Below are 17,257 nucleotides of genomic sequence, written 5' to 3'. Positions count from 1 at the left end.
TCCATCCCCTTTATTAATTTGGTGGCTTTTCTCTGCACTCTCTCTAGTTCCATAATGTATTTTCTCAGGATTGGTGCCCAAAATTGTACTCCATATTCAAGGTGTGGTCTTACTAATGCTTTATAAAGGGGCATAATTATGTTTACTTCCCTTCCATCCATTGCCCGTTTGATGCAAGATAAGATCTTGTTTGCTTTGCAGCTACTGCATGTCTTTGGGCACTATTGCTAAGCCTGCTGTCTACAAGCACTCCTAAATCCTTATCCATCAAGGATTCCCCCAATATATCTCCATTTAATTTGTAAGTCGCCTTTTTATTCTTGCATTCCAAATGCATAACCTTACATTTATCTGTATTAAACCTCATCTGCCATTTACCTGCCCACGTTTCCAGTCTCTCCAAGTCCTTCTGAAGAGAAATTACATCCTGCTCTGATTCTATTACCTTACACAATTTAGTATCATCAGCAAAGATGGAGACTTTGCTCTCAATGCCAACCTCAAGGTCATTTATAAACAAGTTAAAAGCAGGGGTCCCAGTACCGATCCCTGAGGTACTCCACTCACGACTTTAGCCCAACCTGAAAAAGTTCAATTTATGACAACCCTCTGTTGTCTGTCCTTTAACCAGTATTCAATCCAGGTGCATATCTTATTACTGAGTCCAATTTTCTTTATTTTGTACACCAACCTCTTGTGTGAAACCGTATCAAAAGCCTTTGGAAAATCTAAGTAGACCACATCAACTGCATTACCATGGTCTAAATTCCTACTTACCTCCTCAAAGAAACAAATAAGGTTAGTTTGGCATGATCTATCCTTCATAAATCCATGCTGACTATTACTAATAATTTTTTTTCCCATTAGGTATTCCTGAATATTATCCCGTATTAAACCTTCAAGTAGTTTCCCCACTATTGAAGTTAGGCTTACAGGTCTGTAATTTCCCGGTTGTGATCTAGCTCCCTTTTTAAATATAGGCACCACATCTGCTTTACGCCAATCTTGTGGTACTGAGGCTGTGGAAATGGAGTCCTTGAATATTAAATATAATGGTTTGGCTATTACTGAGCTTAACTCCTTGAGAACTCTTGGATGTATGCCATCGGGGCCAGGTGCCTTATTTACTTAATTTTTTCAAGTCGCTTATGAACTTCTTCCTCACTTAACCAATTGTTCATTAATATGGAGGTTGTGGCTTCCTCCTGCGGCACTACTATTGAACTTGATTCTTCCCTGGTAAACACAGAGGCAAAAAACTTGTTTAATACCTCTGCTTTTTCCTTATCTCCAATAATCTGCCTACCCATCTCACATTTAAAGGGTCCTATATTTTCTTTTCTTATTTTTTTTGTTATTAAGGTTCTTAAAGAACTTTTTAGGGTTGACCTTACTTTCTATTGCAATCCTTTTTTCATTATCCATTTTTGCTAATTTGATTGCCCTTTTGCAATTTTTGTTACATTCCTTATAATTCTGATACGATGTCTCTGTCCCTTCTGACTTAAATAATCTAAACGCCATCCTCTTCTTGTCCATTTCCTCCCCTACCTGTTTATTTAGCCACATTGGTTTTGACTTATTTCTTTTATACTTATAACCCAAGGGTATAAACTGATAAGTGTGCTTTTCTAACAATGTTTTAAAGACTGCCCATTTATCTTCTATATTTTTCCCTGCAGAAACATCATCCCAGTGTATTACTTGTAAATTAGACCTCAGTTTATTAAAATCTGCCTTTCTAAAGTTTAAAGTCTTTGTTGAACCCAAGTAATCTGTTTTTTGATAATTTATTTCAAATGAGACCATGTTATGATCACTGTTACCCAAATGTTCCAGGACTTGAATATTTGTTATTACTTCTACATTGTTTGATTTGACCAAATCCAGAAATGCCCCTCTCCTGGTTGGTTCCTCAATAATTTGGGTCATATAATTGTCTTTAAGCACCCCCAAAAACCTGTTTCCTTTTGTTGTAACGCTAATCTCATTGCCCCAGTCTATGTCTGGATAATTAAAATCCCCCATTATGCAAACATGACCCAGTTTTGATGCCTTCTCCATTTGCAAAAGTATTTTAGCTTCCTCAATCTCACAGATATTTGGTGGTTTATAGCATATTCCCACAAACATTTTCTTTATAGTTTTACCTCCACTGCTAATTTCTATCCACAAAGTGTCTACATTTTCATCATTCCTTCATAGACATCCTCCCTTATAATAGGTTTTAGATCCGGTTTAACATATAAACATACTCCACCTCCCCTTCTATTTGTTCGATCCTTCCAAAAAAGGGAATAACCCTCTAAATTAACTGTCCAGTCATGAATTTCATCCAACCATGTTTCAGTAATGCCTATGATATCATACTGCTCCCTTGCAGCTATTAATTCAAGCTCCCCCATTTTATCTGTCAGGCTTCTTGCATTAGCAAGCATGCATTTAAGTTTTTTTTCAGCCTGTACTATTATCTTATCTTTTCCTTCCTTTCTGCGCCCACTTGGTTTAGTCTTTAGAAGTTTTCTAGTATTATCTGTATTTACTATGGGTGTCTCACTGCTTGTCAAACTTGCACATGCCCCCATTCTACCTCCATACCACCTTGTATCCTCCTCTATTCCATTTAGTTCATTATCTGTTTCATTCTCCTCCCCCCTCCATCCTAGTTTAAAATCTCCTCCAACCTTTTTAGCATTCTCCCCCCTAGCACAGAATCATGCCTGATTCTCGGATACATGTAGGCATATTGTCCCAGCAATACCTCCCATTGAAAATGTAAGCGCGACTCACCACTCGGGTACCCTGCTTCAGCACAGCCAAGAAAGGAGAATGAGGCACAGGGATAAATATGTATTCCTGTAGCTGAGAGAATCCCTAGGTAAAGGGGGGTACCCCAGCTAGTGCTATGGTGACCCACAACCATTATATGGTTTGTGGGTGCCCAACCATATAAAAGGGTTGGGGGGTGGGATTCTGAAAGTCCAAACTGTTCCATGTTCCATGTACCCCAAGACTCAGAGTGTATTAAAATATACTTTAATGCATTGTAATGTGTTTAAACATTCGGAACCAATGTCCAAACAGGCAGCCCGTGCAAAATCATAGGCGGCGGTATGTCTGCTGGACATCGGAGTTGAAAGCTGTCAGAGGATACCCAGAGGTTTGAACAGCATTTGGTCAGTGGAGAAAGGTGGAGTACTACTGTAGTTCCAGAGTTCAATGGCAGTCCTCTGGGATGCCACTTGTTCTGTCAGATCTAGTGGAGCCTGCCCAGCAGGTGGCATTGGGATGACTGAGGGGGTATGTGACAGGCTTGTGCTTGCCCCTTAGCTGTTTAGAATTTCCCACTGGCCCGGCTTTTCTAGCTGGCTCGGCTTAGATTGGCTGCTTGGGAAAATTCCCACGTGCTGATTATCTGTACACTCTACTTTTATTTTATGAATGAAGCATAGAATAATATAAGAAACCATGAGCCAATCAGATGGTGTGTTCCCCTTGAGTCAGAGCAGAAAGAGCACGTACAGTAAGAACAAAGAGTAGAGCGCAAAATACTGAATATGAATAAAACAGATATACTGTAAATGTACTGTCCTGTGATGGGTGCTGCAGTGGGGTGAATTTGATCCCAATTCACTATAGAAGTAGCAATAACAGAGTCTGAAGCTCACTCTCATCCAGGTTGTATGAAAAACAGAGCAAAAACAAAAAAGCAAAAATATTGTAGTGTTATCAAAATTCCACAAAATAAATCAATGAAGATATATAGTAATACTATTCACATTTTCAGTGAGAAATACAGGCTTTTGGGTTGTTCCTAGTTACCAACTCATATGGTATAGTAGGTAATCCACTGTAGGGGCAGGACACTCCCAGAAAAACAAGGCAGAGGACAAGAGGATCATGTAGAAAACTTTATAAGCAAGATATAATAAAAACAGTAAACACAACTGGATATGTGACCGTGAGCAGTGAGACCCCCTGGGTTACGGAGTGGGGGATAGAGTCCTAAAGAACCCATTTTACAGCAAGCCTTCGGGGTGGCCGTCCACAAAAAGTCACTGTACAGGGGTCCAGATGTCCTTGGTGGTCCTCCACAACTGCCTCTGCTCAGTCAACTTGATTCCTGCTTGATAGGTGTCGCCCTACGGGTAGACTTCCTCAAGGGGAATAGTAATCTAAACCCTAATGTCCTCTCCTTTAAATATTGTGATTTGGCTCCATTATCGCCTGCTAAACAAATTGCGTTCCACTCACTACGTTTACTTCCACCATTACGTGCTTTCCAAGGACGTGTGGAGTCATTGCGCCCGCCCACTAATTCCCAGCCAATCAGTTCTCTGGTTATCCCCATCTTTCTATGTGTATCCGTATGATACACTCCTCCACTCACTGAACCAGTGCTGAGGGTCTATGTGCATCATCGTGTGACGTTGTTCTACCCGCCCACTGTTATCCAGCCAGTCATCGTGCCAGCTATACAGCTCTCTATGTGTATTCTTGATACACTCTTCCACTAGCTAAACCAATACTAAGGTTTTCTGCCAGTAGGAGTGGCTAGATGGCGCGCATCACTGGACAGAGGTGCCAAGAGGGGCTATACATACAGATAAACTAAATACACAATAATAGATAAAAGATATAGAGATTGAAAAAGATACTGTGCTAATGATACTATGTTAATGAGTTCAATAGTGCCTAAGATTTACCATATTTTAACTTTACCAATAAAAAACAGGGGAACATACTTAAAATGACACTAATAATAAAAGACATAAATCACATAATAAAGGTGTTAAAATAAAAATCACATTAAAATGGCACTTGTAATAATAGGCATACAGTACAGTATATCACATTTAAAAAGCGTTAAAATCAAAATCCACATTTAGTACTTTAGGTTGCAATGTATTGAGCTTAAATATCCAAAATGATTCTCTCTGGGACAGCTGTTGTAATCTGTTGCCCCCTCTCCAATGGGGCAAGACCTGCTCAATCCCTAAATATAGTAAACTCTTGGAGCCTGAATTGTGGTGTTTCTTAAAATGTAGGGGGGACACTGTGGCTTTCTAAGCCTAAGGAGATATTTCTAATGTGCTCCTGAATCTTAGTTCTTAAAATCCGTATTGTCCTCCCTACATATAGTAGTCCACAGGGGCAAATGAGAATATACACCACATACATACTTCTGCAGTTAATAAATGTGTTAATCTCGAATGTATTGCCTGTAATGTTAGATGTAAATGAATCAGTTTTTGTATTACCATTTTTACAGGCTTTGCAGGTAGTGTATTTGAAAAAAACCTTTAGGTTTGTCTGCTAACTAGGTTTCTTTGTTTTAATTTATTCTGTTTAAAGCGCTTGGTGCGAGAGAGTCCTTTAAATTTTTTATTCGATTATCGTGAATCCCATAGGATAAAACAAATTGTTAAGAAACATTGGCATATTCTAAAGGGGGGACCCAGTCTTGAAGGACTTTCTTCCAGAGCAGCCTCAGGTGGTATTCACGCGGGCAAAAAATGTAAAGGACTCTCTGCAAAGCTGTCCCTGTTGTGCTCGCCACAAACCAGGACCGGACCGCGGGGCTGAGGTGGAGCTGTATAATCACCGACCTTAGACCGCGCAGACTGATCCGGAATGCATAGTTTGTAGTCGTACATAACAGGGTCGGGACTGGAGAGAGCAGCGTAGTCAGTGGACGAGCCAGGGTCAGGATAGGAGACATCAGGGTGAACGTTATCAAAGCGGAGTTTCGGTAACAGGAAGTCAACTAGGTCCCGCTTCAGCGAAGTAGCTGCAGGGCGGGAGCGGGTTCTGCGCGAGTGGCGACCATGGCCCATGGTACCGGTCTTCGGAAAGGGTAAGCAGGCCGGAGTGGGCACACCGCCGGGCAGCACTGGTAAACCAATGCTTCAGCACAGGAGTTCAGAATGAGCCTGTGCAAGGAGAAAGAGCTACAGACCTCAGGACTAGTAGGCCGGCCTCTGCTAAGGGAAGGGCAGCAGGCCTCAGGAAACAGGGAGCTAAAGTTACGCTGGAGATCCACCGCTTCAGCACAGAAACCAGGACACGGCCTCTGCAATGGAGAGAGAGCAGCAGGCCCCAGGAACCAGAGACAGGCCTATGCTATGGGAAGGCAGCAGGCCTCAGGAAACAGGAAGCTGAAGTTACGCTGGAGATCCACCGCTTCAGCACAGGAACAGGAAACGGCCTCTGCAATGGAGAGAGAGCAGCAGGCCCCAGGAACCAGAGACAGGCCTCTGCTATGGGAAGGCAGCAGGCCTCAGGAAACAGGAAGCTGAAGTTACGCTGGAGATCCACCACTTCAGCACAGGAACCAGGAACTAGAAACATGGACTAGGAACAAGGAACATGAACATGGACATGGACATGACAACAGCAACAAAGCGGCCAAGACAGGTGGCTGTGGCAAACACAGTGGACATCCAAGAAGGATTATGCTCGGCAGAGAAGCATTGTGGGAAAGCTGTATTTAAAGGTCAGCGAACCTATAGCAAAAGGGGCGTGTGACAGCAATGCTCTAATGACTGAACCCAAGCTGGGGCTGTAGTAATAGCTTGCACAGCTGCAGAATATATCATGGGAAGTGTTCCAGGACTGCACGGGTCTGTTAGGCAAGGTAAGCAGTAAACTGAGGTGTGGATTCCTTACATAAGCCTGTAAAAATGGTAATACAAAAACAGGTGAACAACTGACAACCAGGAAATATTTGAGCGGACACATGCGGATCAGCGTTCCAGCACTTTGTGAGCAAGAGGATACCTCACTAGCGCGTCCTGAACCAGTCCACACATCGTATGTAGCAGCTACCTGTTTTCTGGTCTGTACAGCCTTATCCAGTTATTTTGACTCTATGCTGTTGTTTCCCCTTACCCCCCTGCATAGTGGTAGCACTTGAACACTGTTTAGGTGCCTTTTCTGGATACCCTGTTACTTTGGTACGTTGAGACTGCAGGACTTTTTGTGTATTCTTTTTGGGTCATTGACTTTATGCTTGCTGGATGAATTGGGACGGTTTGCTGCGTTCCCTGTGAGGATAGCTGCCATTCTTTTTGCCCACTATTATTGTGCATTTTTTCTATAGGGAGATTAGTACAGGATATAGGGAACTACCAAGAGGTTCTTTGTGCCTCTTTGGGAATGGGCCTGAAGAAGGGCGTCCTACCGCAAAACGTTGCCACCCCCCTTTCCCTGTACTTTTATTTTTGCATTTGTTCTTACCTCACCCTATCCCACCCTTCCCTCCCTTGTTTTTTCTCCCTGTTTTTTCTCACTTTCTTTATATGTGTTTTGGCTTTGATTTTTGACTTACATCCCATGTAGAGTTTGTGCCTTTTCGCTCATTACACTCTTTTTTGGCTTACTCCCCCTTTTTGTGCCCTCTTTTGTGTGCTGGGAACATTTGACTTGTTTTTGGATTAGTTGTTGGGAGGAAGTAGGGTCCTTCCGGTTCCACGTTGCACCACTTCTTCCGATTTGTTCTTTATTACTGAGTGCTGTCTATTTTTTCATTGTGTTACCAGTATTTTGGGGGTTCCACCCGGGAGGTGTTATTGTGTCGCTGGGGCCTTGCATGGCCGTGTTATTCTTGTCGTGCATTATATGAGTTTAGTAAATACTGTTATAATATACCTGCGTGTAATTACTGTGTATATTGGTTCCAGTGAGGGGCTCCTCCCACTACGCTGGGATCCCTCGCTGGTGGAGGCGCTGCACCAAGGCGAACAAGTGATACCCCAGGCTCCCAGTGGCAGAGGATCAGACCTTCTGGTAGTCAAACAGGTAACAGCAGCACTGGTAGTTCCCTTATTTACAGGGAAAGGGGGCTAAATTTGGAAGGCACTGCTGAGATTTTCAGACCTGGGGTGTCTGAACTTAGCTACTAAATTATGCCGTCCCCCCTATCATTACCTTCCCACCGGGAGGTCTATAAATGGGCGTTGAAGAAGCAAGTCTCGCCTCAACAGACGCTTGCAGTGGGACAAGTCCTTGCCGACATCTCCTCCTATGACATATGCCTACTACTGGGTCAGTACGCAGGCCTAAGGGACGCAAAAATCCTAGGCCACCGCACAGACACAGACAGAGTATGGTGCTCGGTATTAGTAAGTGGCGGACACGTCGTAGTAGAAGAAGGAGTCCCACCCACCTTATGGCTCCATGGAGCACTATATTGCGGGTGTCCTATCATCTACCCTGAAACACACGTGAAGGCGGTGCCCCTAGCTCTTTCTCTTGACTTGCAAGAGGTTGCAATGTGTATGTCTCCACTTCCCTCAGGAAGTCCTTGTGGAAGTGAAGCCAGTGTCATATCCTGTCGCAGCCGCCGCTTGAGTCTTGACAGTTCCAGCTCCCGCCGTTCAGACGGCATACAAATGCTGGCAAACGCCATATAGCAGTTGGGAGTCAATAAGAATGAGTCACCCCATTCGCAGCCCTACCGTAAGCTGAAAACCTTTTCCGGGTTCAAACCCACTCCAGCAGGAGAAGAGGCTTACGAAGCCTGGAAGGACAACACCTTACAGGTTCCAGAAGAATGGTCTTGCCCCGGCACCATGAAAAGACAGCGGATAATGGAGTGTCTAAGACCTCCCGCATCTACGATGATGAAAATGTACCGGGACCAAAATGCAGATGTCACAGCACAAATGCTGGTGGCGTCATTAACGCGGACCTATGGCTTAGAAAAGAAAAAAGTGAGCTATGGTCCAAATACTATCATCTCCGCCAGAAAGAGGGGGAAGAACTATCTGAATTTATTCAGCGGATCCAGCTGGTTATGTGGACCTACGCTCTCATAAAATCATCAAAGCATCAGAAGTAAATGAGTACTGGCGAAAACAATTTTTGCGAGGGGCAATACCCACCCATCACATTGTTGGAATTATTTCTGTGTGGAATACCGACATTTCAATGCTCAGACAGTGTCAGATGCTTATCCCATGCCCTGAATGAATGAGCTCTTAGATGAGCTTTGTCCAAATGGTATTGGCAAATCCCTCTGTCCCAGGAGGCACAGGACAACTTAGCCTTCATCACTCCGAGTGGCTTATATGAATTCTTAGTTAGGCAATTCAGGATGAAGAATGCCCCGACTACCTTCCAACGTCTGGTCAATATGTTACTGGAAGGGATGCAGAATTTTGCAAGGGCATACCAGGATGACATAGCTGTGTTCAGTAATTCCTGGGAAACCCACTTAGTGCATGTAGCAGCGGTGCTGAAAAGAATTAGAATTAATTTAAGACACTTAAACCTACCAAGTGTCTTGTGGGGATGGCAGAAGTTCTGTATCTGGGGCACAGAGTGGGTGGAGGGCATCTCAAGCCGGAGCCGGCTAAGGTAGAAACCATCCTTCAGTGGCCAGTGCCCCTAACCTTGCACCTTTACCACCTGCCTTGACCTCTGCCTGGATTATGACTACCACTACTCTAACAGGACTCTGTCCTCTGGCTCTGGTCAGTGATCATATACACCTTCCTCAGCCCTGCGGGCCTGTTTCCTATCAGAGACGAGCACCGTTATAGGGATATGCTTAAAACCGGACCTGTTGGGGTCTTTAGGACTGGAGTACCACTGCTTTTGAACACAGAGGTCGGCAAATCAAGCGAAGTAATATCACACTTTGATTGTCTCACGTCACTGCTGTCATTGCTGTCAGTGGCTTGTGCGTTCAACCACCATTAACTCAACCATCATTAATCATCATCAATAAACCAAAATGGTCAAGTATGGCCTCATGAATGAGATATACTGATATATTCCATCTAATGGAGCACCAAACTAGCCAGCACTCAAACTGCCATGCTGTGCCAGACAGTAGCACACCATAACATCTAGTTTGGAATTGGCAACTGGAATTGTAGGCCAGCCACCAATTACAGTTCATAACATAAAGGTTTGGCAATGGCTCAGGCACAGTGCTTGGATTGTTAATGATATATGCCTATGCATCGGGGGGGGGGGGGGGGGTCATACAGTGAACTTTTTTTTTCTCCTAATACTGTACATAATGATGAAAAATGCTTCATCATTTAATGCACTTTTACTGATATATTTGACAATCATATTGACAACTACCTCATTGTTTAGAAACGTTTTCATATCACTACATTATGCTGTGGATTTCTTAATCTTCTTGATAACTGTCTTGTTGTTTTATTGTGTGCTCTAGCTCCAGCACCAATAAATTATAATGCTTATCATAATCAATTCAGCCCACTATTCTATCTATAGAATAGAGTTTGAAAATATTAGTGATAGCAAGTAGTGATGACTCTGAGAGAGTGAGACTGAGACAAGTGAAGCTGCTGTTACTGTAGTATACTACTACTGTAGTATATATAATCAGTATGTGCAGTATACACACAAGCGGGACAGTAGATATTATTTTATATTCTGTATAAGATACTGTCCAACTTTAGTTTTAAAACTAGGACAAAACCAACGCATGCGCAGGATGGTGAAAGTATGCTGTAAGTGCAGAGTCATGTGCACTCGTGCTGTATGGGAAACATTATGTGTCCTTACGCAACTATATGGTTTACTCAGTGTTAAATTGATGGTGCCATTAACCAAACACATGCCACTGCCAAACGTGGTTTAACAAAGTGGGCCATCATGTCACACTTTCCTGCGTTAATTGCTGAACTAACGTCTGGTACATCAGTAACTGTGCTAAAATCAAAGATTTTACTTATTCTGTTTCTGTGGAAAAGAATATATAATTGCATTTCTTAGGAGCCACTAAATGGAGAATTGTTTGTCAATATCCCACCCTGTCCTTATCAGAGAGCCAATAAAAATAAGTGGAGGAGAAGAAAAGGAAGCTCTGGCTATGCAATCACTTGTTGCCATACGGTAACATTAGACAAAAGGAAGAAGTCACAGACAGTGGGGGACTTAACTTTATACTGTGGTTGCTATCGCAATTAGAGGCTCCACATGTACCCTACTAGTCCGATTTTTATTGCTATGCCTATATAAAACAGAGGTTTAAACCTAAAAGCCAGAACCCCTGAGGAAGTCATGCATTGGAAATTGTCCCTCAGAGGACACCGTCCTACGAGCAGCATTACCAGCAGAGTATTCCAACCAATCAGCAGCCCTCCTGTGTTCCCTTTTGTTTCCGTGATCACAACGCGGAAGCAACAGGGGACGATTGGGCAGTGCGTTTGGGACGCGACTGGGACTGTCCAAGAGGGTGAGAGTGTGCCCAAAACACTTGCGGCTTTTACCAACCAAGAAAAGTGTGAGTGTGATTCCTTTCCCTGTTGTTGTGTGTTTTTTTTTTATCATAGTAAACAATACTATGCTATGTGGATTATATTTTCTTTCTATGAAGAAATCCATTCCAAGGATACCATCAAGAAGCTGTGTTGCAGTTCCTCATTGTAGGACTTCTTGTGTGTAAGGATTGGTATATGGGGGACCTCATCCAACACATTTATTTATTCACTTCAATATTTTCTTTACTAGTAGGCGCTGGTACCTTTTTTTGGGCGCTATAGGCTATAGCCTAGTCAGCCTTGTGTGCAATCCGCCTCTGGCCAGAGTAAATCAAGCTCCTCCCAAGTTTTAAATCATCATGTTTACAAACTTACTTTAAAAATGATTTTGATCATACTTATTCTTTGTTAGAATTGAGCAAAAAAGGCATTGATCACCCATATGTAGCCCCATAAACACGTCACTGCTTTAAATACACTTTGTACTAGCAGGAATTGCCCTTTTAATAGACTACTAAGAAAGCGCTGTGAAGTGTGAAACGCGTTGGAGGAGATTTTTTGTCCCTGTCTTGTCCCTATCATGTTTTTTGTTTTTTAATTATGTAACTTAATACAACTTTTTTATTTTTTCAACACCCGGTGAGTTGCTTAGTGCATTTTTGTCTGGACGACGGACCAACCAATCCACAATATCTACACTGTACTAACATTTTACATTGATAAGATTTCAGGAACTAACCTCCCTTTATCAGGTCAGAGATGACCAAAAACTGAATGTTCACAATCATTAGTTGGAAAAATGTACAGAAGAATACATTTATCAGTAGAGACCTGGGCAAATCATATATATTTTTTTAACTATCCTGCAATGTTTGAAAAATGTGTTTCTCTATTGATTTTACAATATTATTTATTTACTGAGGATAATTACAAAAATATGTGTAAAAACTTTGTTCCAATATACTGTATAAAGTGATAAAAAAATATTAGTTCAAGAAAAAGCCTCAGTTTACTAGACATGGGTAATCCGTGATTAGCAGTCCTCTATGGCATATGAGTGCTGGAAGACACCTTCTGGTTCATTCACTTGAATAGGCCATAAGGTCTTTTCCCGCACCAAAAGATGCCTTATGATATGGCACTGCTTAGTAAATATTGGTTCATGTTTTGAAGCACAGTAAAGAAGAAAATGTGTTTATTGTGCTGATTTTAAAGAACACTTTCATGTATTAAAGCAGCAGCCCAAGCTGTGTGTCTTTTGTTCACCCCCCCTTTAATGTGTGCATCAATACAATCCACACAATGATAAGTAATTATCTAAGTTGCTGATCAATCCATTCTCCTGTGATTGATCGGTGAAGATTCGGCTCGGGGGTTCACTAAATGGCTCTCAGTGCAGCAGAAAAGGACCAAAGATGTAAAATTCTGTGGGGGAGATCATGTGACCAGGCAGTCACTAGATACAATTGGTGCACTGCTAGAAAGGGGGCAAGGCTCAAAAAGGGGTGTGCCAGAGTCTGTTTCAAAAGAGGAAGGGGGTGTAACTTTGTAAATGGTTGCTATAAAAACAAAAAAATGCTTGTTACATTATAATACATAACAAATGTAATTCAGCTGTCCCCCAGGATCCAGTATATAATGGCCAATAGTAATAAAAAAGAAACTAAAGTTGTTTCCCAAATTTTAAATGCTACTAGATGCACAATCGCCAAAAATTGGAAACAATCTGTTCCTCCATCTTTAAACCAAATAAATAGTAAAATCATGTATATATTCTACATGAAAAAACTCTCAGGCTACCTAAACGGTTCCACTGCACAATTTTCGGAAACTTGGGCTCCTTGGTTTCGACATGCAGGCATATCCCCATATTTAGATTAGATTATTTTGAACAGAGTGATTTATGTTGTATTTAACCTATTATTTACAATGTTATATGGTTTCAAATGCTGTCCCCCTCCCCTCCTAATGTGTAATCACCAGATTATTTGCAACACTGTACCATTGTATTTCCCCCCTACTTTTTTATTTTTCTTCCCCTTTTTTATTTTTGAAAAAATGATTAATAAAAAATTTAAGTAATAATAAAAAAACTAATTAATTCAGAGTTTTTTTTTTAAATAAAGTGCTACAAGTATTTGTTCAGAATAGATTTATAAAAAAACATGTATGATATTGCTTGGACTGCAGCTTTAAAAATGACTTTTTTTTTTTTTTCAGAGCTCATATATTCTGCACTTTCAAATATTTGCTGGAGAAAAGGAAGAGCTTATTTTCTGTTTTAATATCAGCCTTATAACCAAGTAGCAAGAACAGCATGTAACACAAAGAAAATAAAATTGTATTTGAGTTGACATGTAATAATACTGATGTACTGTAACTGTAACTGTATTTCTCTTTCACTTTGATACAGATTTGTCTCTCTTTGTACCAACCTTCTGCATAATGAAATCTTACACAATCAAATCTCACTCAAAGCTTTTATCATAATGACTGAGTCACGTGTGCTGAAGCAGGGATATCCTGAAAACCTGAACTGTTGGTGGCCCTTGAGGACCTGAGTTGGCCAACCATGCGCTAAACTTATAACTTCTCCCTTTGCTAATAGAGACACTTACCAACCAGCATGGTCAGGTAATCCAGTCCCATCCAATATCTTCGAGCGAAATTTGATTGTGTAAGATTTGGTAATGCAGAAGGTTGATACAAAGAGAGAGATTTCGATTAAACCACGTGTGCTGAAGCAGAGATATTCTGAAAATCTGACCCGTAATTAGGGTTGCCAGGGGTCCAGTATTGAACCAGACTGTCCTGTATTTGGACACTGTCCAGTAAAAAATTGGAGGTAATACTGGAAATGTATGTGTCTGGTATTACCTCTCTGGACATAGTGACCTGACCGACTTGGTGGGCCACGGGATTTACCTGAGCGGGGAGAGAGCAGGGTTGTTGGTGGTGGGCTTGGCAGCTTCACTCCATCCTGATTGGCCGCTGCTGCTGCTGCTGCTGGGTAATACAGCCAATGAGAAGGAGGTGTCAGGAGCCTGGGGGTCTGGCCAAGGAGAGGAAGAAACCACATGGAGTGGTGAGAGTGGTGAGAGGGGTGTGTGTGTATGTGTCTCGAGCACATCGCACCTTTCACCATTGTATCTAGTATTTTTGGAGAATCCACCTTGCAGCCCTAGACCTGTTGATGGCTCTTGAGGACTGGAGTTGGCCATGAATGGTTTAGGGCTATTGAAATACTTCATTAAATAAAAAAGTGTTTTTTTTAGATTTGAGTTGAAACTGGTAAGAGAAGGAGCTTTTATGTTAAAGAGTTTGTTAAAATAAGACTTTAGTATATGATTGAGGCTACTCTGAGAGTGTGCTTTACTGTGCTGTACTGTGCAGCTCCTGCAGTGATAACTAATGTATGTATACAATTCTGAGACAAAACCTCAGGGAAAGCTATTGGTTGTCATTTTACAAAACCCCAGTGTAACTTCATAATAGGCCCAGATGTATTGCCAGCATTAACCAGAAGTAATGTGTCACTATTTGCTAACACTGACATTCTCAGTGTGTCTACGGTCATGAATGAAGATGGACAGGTATCTGCTTCAATAGGGGGACAGATTCTGTTAGGAGGGTCTTACCTTCATTATACAGGGCTGAGCAACATGTGATTCTGCCTCTTTTGCCTTATCTGTTCCTGGGGTACTGTAGGGGAAAGCTACACCTCATTCTCCTTATCACTAGCACAGGAGAGGCTGGTATAGACATTAAAGTGCACTCACCTCTGACAGTGACCAGAGACACTTCCTAAACTTGCAGCTGCTGCCAGGCAGATAAAATATGTCCTGGCAAAGATTGGAATGTTAGACCATCTCCGAAAGCTCAATTCTGCGAGTTCTATTCCTGTCAGGATTTTATATCTAAAGACCCAGCCCTGAAATAACTTTAAATAGACTGTAATAACCTTAAGAAAGTACTTAACCTTAAGGGGACCAAGGGACAGCCCCTATACAAGTTGATCTCCCATAACCTTAAAGGGACAGAGGGACAAACCCTAAACAAGTTGTGTATCAATAACCTTAAGGAGATAGATGGACCACCCCCACAAATGAGGTGAGAGCATCCACTCCATTCACGGTATCTGTGTTCCTGTCTACAAATCGAGCTGGAGAAGAGGCTTTGCCTCAGAGACATTTGAGGCCTAGTCACTATCTCTGCAGTGCAACAGGAATGTGAGGGCCAGGACCCGGCCCTGTCCCTTTAATTAGATAGGAACGTAGAATCCGAAAGCTCTAGACATGACTGTGATAGGCCCAGATGAAGTATTATTGCTTCATGCACACGTTGTACTTTTTCTATATTTTCTTTTGTTTGTCCCCAACACAACTTACCACCATTTATTGGGAGATTTGGGACCAAAGGACTGGGAGGGTTTATAGTTATACTCCCTTTTAGCGTTGTGTAACAGGGAAGGGAATTTACATTTATGTGTATTTGTATCTGATTATTGCTGTCTGTTTATTCCTGTTTACCGTTGTCTTAGTTAATAAACCTATTGGAAAGTGTTTAATTTCCATTCTTTAACATACAGAACACCTACAAGCTCAAATTGAACCCCCAAAATACCCACAACATATATATAAGCATATAAGTTTCACAGAGGAGTGCTACTGAGCATGGCAATTTATATTTAAAACCAGAGACATAACATAAAACACAGACAAAGCTCAGTGCACATCCAGAAAAACTTATATACGGTACAGTGCTAAATATACATGTATAAATAACTAATAAATAAAATGGTCTTTTAGTTTAACATTTTGGCCAAATTGTTGTAAGCCCTTGAGCCAAACTTCACGGCAGACCACGTTCAAGGGTCCCTACACTAATATAAATTCTTAATAACCTGTGCATTGCCAGGAAGAATGATTTATAATAAATCTGTCAATATGAGTGCAAAAGTTCTAAGTCTGATTGAAGCTTTTAGTAACCTGTACATTACCAGGAAAAGCACTCTGTAATAGATTTGTCACAATCACACTGCATGCAGGCAAGTTCCCCTGATAGTTGGAGATGCCATGGAGTGAGCTTTTAACCATTTAAATGTGGGAGGGAGTGAGCTTCAATTGGATAGGAGGTTGCCACCCTCCAAAACAGCCAAGACTAGCTGCACACGAATTATAAAACATACAGAACACCTACAAGCTCAAATTGAACCCCCAAAATACCCACAACATATATATAAGCATATAAGTTTCACAGAGGAGTGCTACTGAGCATGGCAATTTATATTTAAAACCAGAGACATAACATAAAACACAGACAAAGCTCAGTGCACATCCAGAAAAACTTATATACGGTACAGTGCCTAAATATACATGTATAAATAACTAATAAATAAAATGGTCTTTTAGTTTAACATTTTGGCCAAATTGTTGTAAGCCCTTGAGCCAAACTTCACGGCAGACCACGTTCAAGGGTCCCTACACTAATATAAATTCTTAATAACCTGTGCATTGCCAGGAAGAATGATTTATAATAAATCTGTCAATATGAGTTGCAAAAGTTCTAAGTCTGATTGAAGCTTTTATTAACCTGTACATTACCAGGAAAAGCACTCTGTAATAGATTTGTCACAATCACACTGCATGCAGGCAAGTTCCCCTGATAGTTGGAGATGCCATGGAGTGAGCTTTTAACCATTTAAATGTGGGAGGGAGTGAGCTTCAATTGGATAGGAGGTTGCCACCCTCCAAAACAGCCAAGACTAGCTGCACACGAATTATAAAACATACAGAACACTTACAAGCTCAAATTGAACCCCCAAAATACCCACAACATATATATAAGCATATAAGTTTCACAGAGGAGTGCTACTGAGCATGGCAATTTATATTTAAAACCAGAGACATAACATAAAACATGTATATTTAGGCACTGTACCGTATATAAGTTTTTCTGGATGTGCACTGAACTTTGTCTGTGTTTTATGTTATGTCTCTGGTTTTAAATAT

General features: G+C 41.4%; 1 protein-coding gene across 2 annotated transcripts in view; it reads left to right on the top strand.

Annotated features, from left to right (window-relative positions):
- LY96 (lymphocyte antigen 96) overlaps window positions 1–15,808 on the top strand; it is a 181,581-nt gene extending 165,773 nt beyond the window's left edge. For both annotated transcript variants that reach the window (XM_075583259.1, XM_075583267.1), the window contains one exon: window positions 13,467–15,808. In XM_075583259.1, coding sequence (XP_075439374.1) covers window positions 13,467–13,553 — 87 coding nt within the window. In that variant the 3' untranslated portion in view covers window positions 13,554–15,808. The remainder of the gene's footprint in view (window positions 1–13,466) is intronic.
- The last annotated feature ends 1,449 nt before the right edge of the window (window positions 15,809–17,257 follow it).

This window comes from Ascaphus truei, chromosome 2, assembly GCF_040206685.1.
Source record: "Ascaphus truei isolate aAscTru1 chromosome 2, aAscTru1.hap1, whole genome shotgun sequence".
NCBI classification, from domain to species: Eukaryota; Metazoa; Chordata; class Amphibia; order Anura; family Ascaphidae; genus Ascaphus; species Ascaphus truei.
Note: the sequence above shows the minus strand (reverse complement) of the source record. Positions and strands in the feature narration are given on the sequence as shown.